We start from the raw sequence: 7,523 nt of genomic DNA, 5'->3' as shown, positions 1-7,523 counted from the left end.
GAGTTTCCCGCGGGCGGAGACCCGGGCCGCCCCTTCCCTCCGAGGCCGGGCGCGGGGCCGGGGCGGAGGTCGGCGCTCCGGGGCTGCGCGGGTCGGGCCGGGCTGCGGCTGCGGCTGCGGCGCGGGCGGCCGCGGCTCCTCCTCCCCTTCCTCCGCGGAGCTGACGTGGAGCCCACAGCGCGGGCGGCCCGGGAGGCGGCGGCGCGGCGGGTCGGAGGCGCCCGGCCCTCTCCGGGCCCCGCGGGGCGCGGGGGCGGGGGCGGCGACGGCGGCGGCGCGGCGGGAGGAGGAGGAGGTGGAGGCGGAGGCGGAGGCGGAGGCGGAGGCGGAGGCGGAGGCGGAGGGCGGCCTCCCCGAAGCCGGCCCGCGCCTGCAGGAGGAGGCCATGAACAGCGACCGCACCGAGAGCGACTGGCAGGGGCTGGTGAGCGAGGTGAGGCCGAGGCGCCGGCCAAGCGGGATGCGCCGGGCCGAGCAGCCGCCAACCCCGGGCCCGCGCCCCCGGGGGCCGAGCCGGGGCAGGGACGCGCGGGAGACGCGCACCCGGTGGCCGCGGCGCGCTGCCCCCGCGCGACCCGCCAGGTGCGCCGCTCCTCCCGCGCTTCCCGGTCTACCGGGCGCCACTTTCTTCCGCGCCATCTGGTGCCAGCCTTTGGGGAGGGGCCTTCCCTCCGGCACAGGGATCCGGTGGAGAAGGAGCCAAGCCCCACCTGCCATCCTGGTCACCACTGTTTTGGAGCAGAACGATTGGACGCCCAGGGCTGAAGAGGAAAGGTGGTGCCAGGGAGGAAATCCGGGCCCTGGGGTGACACCCGGGCCAGATGGAATAACCTGCAGCGGAGGTTTGGGTGGGAGAGTTGGAGGTCCTCCGTAGCCTTCATTCATTCACTTATGCAGTTCAATCAACACATGTTTACTGCGGGCCTACTGTGTGTAAGGTGGTGAGCCATTTATCAAAGGAGTGAAACAGGTGCAGAAGTCATTCGCTTTGTGGAAGCAGAAAACACCATGTCCCCCAAACTATTTTGTCATAAACACCCCTGGGGGCTGCTTTTGGATCCCAGAAATTCTCCATTCTCTCGGTCAGGAGAATCATCCCCCATCCCCGAGGCCAACTTGGGCCTTCTTTTCCTTTACTCCTGTGCACACACTGCACGGTGTAATGGTTTGCTCTCTTCCTTGCTTTGTGGGGTTTTGGAAGGGAAGCCCTGTACGGTCTTCCTCCTTTAATCATTTTCTGGACCTCCAGGTCAGTCTGATAACAGTACTTAATGTCCAGTGTGTGCAAAGCGTTGTATTTCTGAAGAGGAATGAGATGTCATAGCTTCTCCCTAGTTTAGTTTGGTTACTCTGGGTCTAGTAGTTGAAAGCTCCTAACTGTACAGTATTACAATACATTGTACTGCAGCCTGTTCCTATCTCCTCTAACTATCAGGCTTTATGTCAAGGGACAGATCCTCTGGGAATCTTTTCTCCTGGCCCATTAAAAATCAGACCCAGTAGTCAAGGAGGCTGGAGGTGGTTCTTCATGGAAGTCCAGTGTTGGGCTCTGAAATAGGAGCAGAATGTTCATTACTCCAACAAGTACTTATCGAATGCCTGTTAGGGGTCAGGTGCATTGCTCGGTGCCTGGGATTCAGTGGTGAAGAAAACAGACAACCCCTTCTGCCCTCAAAGAACTCCTGGAGCATATGGTATAGTTTGGGAGGAGAGTCACAGTAAACACTAAGAGAATACTAAAGAACAGAATGTAAAGGATGGAAAAACCAAAGGAAGGAAGTGCTTAATTGCACAGATGTCCTTGGAGTGTGCCTCTCAGTGGTGGGCTCACCTCTGCCTTGCCCTGACCACACTGTGTTCTAGCCTAGTGGTCTCCTCACTAGGCTGTGTTTTATTTGGCTCTTTGTTCCAAGTGCTCACAAGCTGAGCTCCATGCAAAGCAGGTGGTCAACAGATGCTTGTAGAATAAGCCAAGATCCTGAAATGGGTCTTTCGGGAGTTGTCTTGCCTGTCCCAGCTGCATTTCTCCAGAGTAATGCCTTGTTGCCTTCCAAGGACATTCGTTAAAGGCATAGGATGTGGAAGGCACATAGTGAGGGGCTGTGGGGATGTGAAAAGGAATACAACACGCTTCCCACCTTTATAATAGCTAATGGCTATTTCTTTCCCCCCCCAAAGCCCCAGTACATAGTTGTGTATAGTTATATCTTCTTCTGGTTCTTCTATGTGAGCCACCACCACAGCATGGCTACCAACAGATGAGTGGTGTGGTTCCACACCCGGGAACTGAACCCCGGCCGCTAAAGTGGAGCATGCCAAACTTAACTGCTAGGCCATCTGGACTGGCTCTAATGGCTATTTCTTGAGTCCATCCTCGATGTTAAGCATTTTACGTGGCCTCATTCTCATAATGGTATAAGGTAGGAATTATTTCTAATTTTACAGATAAAGAGACTGTGCTCAGACAGGCTAAGGAACTTGCTCAGAGCCTTACAGCTGGAGGGGGCAGAATTTAAACGCTGGTCTTTCTGACTCATGAGCCTGGGATCACTAGGCTACACTTTGTATTTTAACCATCGATCCATCTGTGTCTTCCACTAGACAGCAGATTCTCCATGGGAGGGGACCGTGTCTTATTCATCTTTGAATCCTCAGCAACTGGATTAAGTGTTTCTCAAAGTATGATCTATAGATCGCCTGCATCGGAGTGGGTTGAATTCTCCCCCCACCACAGATATGTCTAAGTCCTAATCTCCCCTGCCCCGACCCTCCTGAATATGACTGTATTTGCAAATAGAGACTTTGCAGATATTATCAAGTTAAGCATCTCAAGATGAGATCATCCTGGATTTAGGGTAGGCACTAAATAGAATGACTAGTGTCCTTTTAAGAAAAAGTAAAGATATTCAGAGATTCAAGGGAGAAGGCTACGGAAAGACAGAGACACACTGAGAGGAGGCCATATGAAGATGAAGGCAGAAATTGGAATTCTACAACAACAAGCCAAGGAATGCCAAGGGTTGCCAGCAGCCACCAGAAGCTGGAAGAGGCATGGAACAGATCCTGCTTCAGAGCCTCCAGAAGGAACCAATCCTGCTGACACCTTGATTTGGACTTCTGGCCTCCATAACTATGAGAAAATACATTTCTGTGTTTTAAGCTACCCAGTTTGTGGTACTTTGTTATGGCAGCCACAGGAAACTAATATACCTACAGCATGAAAGTGCCCGGGGGTGTAGCCTCTAAGTCTGCCTATCCCACAAACTGAGCTACTCAGGTGGTTCTCTGACCCACTCAAGTTTCGCTGGCCAGGTGTGGACTGGGTCCGGCGTGGAGAAACTGTCTGGTATTCAGCCAAGTAGGATTCAAGGAAGAGTGGGGTCAGTGGCTAGTGGTGTTTCAGAATGATTTTGGAACCCAGCCGAAGGCACTGGGGAAGATGTCACCAGACACCTGACCTGGGCCAAACGGGCTTTTTGATGGGCTCACATCTCTTTCTGCGGAAGTCCTGCTTCTACCTCCCGCCCTGGATCTGCACTCCTCTGCCCTTCCTGCCCAGAGCCCTGTGCTCTCTTTCCATCAGTTTGCTTCCTTCACTTGCCTGTGGGAAGCAGTTTTCATTTAAAATGATCCTACAGAGATCAGTTTTATTTTCCTATTTTTTGTATAACAAGCTGAAATTACAGCCTTCTCTCAGACCCTGAAGTAAACACGGACACGCACGTGAAAGAAGCACGGCAGGGGTCCTGTTTTGGAAATTAAATGTCTGGGGAGGGGACAGTGTTCTTCCTATCGCCACCTGAGGTGATCTTTCGAAATCTGGGGGAAATCTTGAAATGCAGCTGTGCAGATATCAATAACTTTATTTCCAAGATAAAAGTCCTGGTCCTCTGTCAGCCTACTGCCCTATGATAAACCATGCCTGATTCAATTTCACCATTTGAATTTTGGTTAATTAATTAGATTGCAGTACATCTCGTGTTCCTTGAGCGTGTGGTATGCAGTGGCTGTGAGGCAGAGAGAAAACAGTTAACCCTGGGCCTCTGTCCAGAGTAGAGCCACTGGCTTTTGGAAGAGAGGGGTCGAATAGGCATGTAGTCTGGCCCTGTGGTTAAGGGCGCAGCTTTGGGTCTCGGTTGTTGACTGAGATCTGAGAGTGAATCTTGGCTCTACTTCTTTCTTTTATTTTTATTATTTGTGCTGAGGAAGATTCACTCTGAGCTAACATCCATGCCAATCTTCCCCTATTTTTTTTTTTGTTTGGTATGTGGGCTGCCAGCACAGTATGGCTGCTAACAGAGCAGTGTAGGTCTGCACCCGGGAACTGAGCTGGGCTGCAGAAGCGGAGTGCACCAAACTTAACCACTAGGCCACCAGGGCTGGCTTCTACCTCTTTCTTGATGCTAATGATCAAAACAGGGAAATTTGGACACAGATGCACAGAGGGAAGACAATGTGAAGACACAGAAGAAAGAAGACCATGTCATGATGGAGGCAGAGCCTGGAGTTATGCAGCTGCAAGCCAAGGAATGCCAAAGGTGGCTGGCAACTACCAGAAGCTAGGAAGAGGCAAGGAAGGATCGGCCTCTAGAACCTTATTAGGGAGCATGGCCCTACTGACACCTTGATTTTGGACTTCTAGCCTCCAGGACTATCAGAGAATTAATTTCTGTTGTTTCAACCCACCCAGTTTATAGCAATTTGTTACAGCAGCCCTAGCAAACTAATACAGCAGATGTGACTAATAATTCCAAGATAGGGGTGGCTTTGGGCACAGCTGGATTCAACACTCATATGGACACTCTCTCTTCATCTTTGGGTCTGCTTGCTGCCTGGCTTCAGTCTCAGTCTCCGTCTCCCATTCTCCCAAGTACAACTCCAGAGAGGAAGACAGAAACTCTTATGTAGAGATCCCATAAAACCCCAAGAGTCATTCCATTTCAACCCACTTAGATCACTCGCCTGCCCTGGAAGAAATCGCTCAGGAGTTTAGTGATCTGATTGTCTTAGGCCTGGAGTTGTGCACAGAGCTCTGCCCAGAACACTTGGACTGTGAGTGGGTTGGGGCAGAAGAAGGGGAATGGACATGGAGGGGATCACGGCACCCTGCAACTTCTCTGAGCCTCGTTTTTCACATTTTTAAGTAGGATAATAGAGTACCTACCTCATAGGTGCTACAATTGTGAGGATCAAATGAAATAATGCTTGTTAGTCCTTTGCTCTCTGCCTGGCAAGTAGTAAGTGTTTAGTGAATATTAGTACAGTGAGGGTGAACTTCAGGTGTTCATGACATGAAAACTTCTTTATTTGGCTATAACATCTTAATTTAGATGACAAATTCTCATTGTAAGGGTAGTGGAAATGTAATCTGGACTGGAGTTATGCCTCTCCTTTTCCCTGATTTGTATTTAAGTTCTGGGGCTTAAGTAGTACTCAGTCATTGGCAGGGCTGATGGGGTAGGGGGTGTGCATTTGGTCTGGGCTATTTTTGTTTAGCCACACTGTGCTCATTTCAGTCTAGTATCTGGTCATTGGTCACTTTAGGTCACTATTGTGCCCTCCCTTGTTCCCCTCTTAAGCCTCTTCTGGCCCTTTGGCCATCTATCTCACATCCACATCACTTTGAGTGAATGAAGAACAAGTTGCTGTATTGCTCTTTCATTGCTCTGGGCATAGGGGACTTCACTCTGTTGCCCAAGTTGGGGTCAAGGTCATATTCTGCTCCCTCTGAATCACTCCTGAGCTGAGGGAAACTTTGGGAAACTATTGTGCAGTTGTCTCCATAGACACACCACACAACACAGGCTGGGCCCAGGGAAGTCGGGATTATTTTTTATTTCCTGGGAAAGAAGGGTGTATTTGTTAGGGTAAAGTCTAAGCCACTGTAACAAAGATCCCTATTCTCAAAATATTTTGTTTTAAATAAGCTAGACATTTAGGTCTCTTTCATGTCCCAGTGTGGTGGTCCAGGCTAGGAGGGCAGCCCTGCTTCATGAGTCATTTAAGAACTCAGGTTTCTTCCATCTCCTTGCTCCACTGTGTCTTAGGGGGTGGTCCTCAACTGTGTGTTAAAGCTGGGGTGGTGCCATGTTTTTGTTCCAGCTCAGGGCAAGGTGCTTTTCTTTAGTTAGGGATGCCTGGAGAGCTGAGCATATCACTTCTGCTCACATCCCATTGGTCTGAGCATGGTCACATGGCCACACCTAGCTGCAAGGGAGGCTAGGAAATGCAACCTTTAGCTGGGTATACCCAACTTAAATTTGGGAAGATTCTATTAAAAAGAAAGAAGGGTACATAGGACATGAAAAAGACAAACCATAAAAGAAAAAGAAAAGGATAAGTAGGACTTTATCAAAATTAAAAACTTCTACTCTTTGACAGACTCTGTTAAGAAAATGAAAAGACAAGCCACAGACTGGGAGAAAATTTGTGCAGCACCCGTATCACGTATATTATATGCAGAATATATAAAGAACTCTCACAACTCAATAGTAGGAAAACAACCTAATTTTAAAAATGGGCAAAAGAGTTAAATAGACACTGCACTAAAGAAGAGATTCAGATGGCAAATAAGTATGTGAACAGATACTCAATATCATCAGTCGTTAGGGAAATGTAAATTAAAACCATAATAAGATGCCACAACACACCTATTAGAATAGGAAAACAAACAAATAAAAAAATGGATAAACCAAGTGCTGACAAGGATGCAGAGCAGCTGGAAGTCTCATATATTGCTGGAGGAATATAAAATGGTACCAGCCACTTTTGAAAACAGATATGCAGTTTCTCATAAAGTCAAACATATACTTAACCCAACAACCCAGCAGTCCTGCTGCTAGGAATTGACCCCAGAGGAATGAAGACACACGTCCACACAAAAACCCATATGTGAATATTTATAGCAGTTTTATTTATAATTGGTGAATGCTGGAAACAATCCCATTGTCCATTAACTGGTGAGTGGATAAACTGTGGCACATCTATGTAAAGGAATCTCACTCAGTGTTAATATGGAACATAACTACTAATCTGTGCAAAAATATGGATGACTTTTTAAAACATTTGGTAAGTGAAAGAAGCTGGAGACTCAAAGGTACCTACTATAAGATTCCATTTATCTGAAGTTCTTGAAAGGCACAACTAGAAGGACAGAAAACAGATCGATGGTCTCCAGAGCCTAGGAGTAGGGTGAGTGGATTGACTGCAGAGGGACATGAGGGAAATTTTTGGAGTGATGACATATTCTATGCCTTGATTGTGCTGATGGCTACATGACTGTATCAGTTTGTTAAAATTCATAGAACTGTACACCTGAAATGGATGAATTTTTCTCTATGTAAATTATCCCTAAATAAACCTAATTTTTTGAAAAGGGGGAAATAGATATTCAACACAGCCATTGCTGTAGAGAGCTTTACTCCTTACCTCTCCAGTTCTTCAACTCATCAGGTTTCCATCACCACTAGCCATGCCTCCACCACCACTGCCTCAGTCCCCTGGTCCTTGATCTGCTCTCCCCA

The 7,523-nt window shown here is 48.4% G+C and overlaps 1 protein-coding gene across 1 annotated transcript in view; it reads left to right on the top strand.

The window, feature by feature from the left end:
* Window positions 1–340: 340 nt before the first annotated feature.
* The window catches only part of CCDC149 (coiled-coil domain containing 149), a 95,967-nt gene continuing 88,784 nt past the window's right edge, over window positions 341–7,523 (top strand). The window contains exon 1 of the mRNA XM_087434147.1: window positions 341–433. Coding sequence (XP_087290273.1) covers window positions 386–433 — 48 coding nt within the window. The 5' untranslated portion in view covers window positions 341–385. The remainder of the gene's footprint in view (window positions 434–7,523) is intronic.

This window comes from Ceratotherium simum, chromosome 8 (assembly GCF_057802395.1).
Source record: "Ceratotherium simum simum isolate JZ-2026a chromosome 8, ASM5780239v1, whole genome shotgun sequence".
NCBI lineage: Eukaryota > Metazoa > Chordata > Mammalia > Perissodactyla > Rhinocerotidae > Ceratotherium > Ceratotherium simum.
The sequence above is the reverse complement of the archived record's forward strand: the minus strand, read 5'-3'. Positions and strand labels throughout refer to the sequence as shown.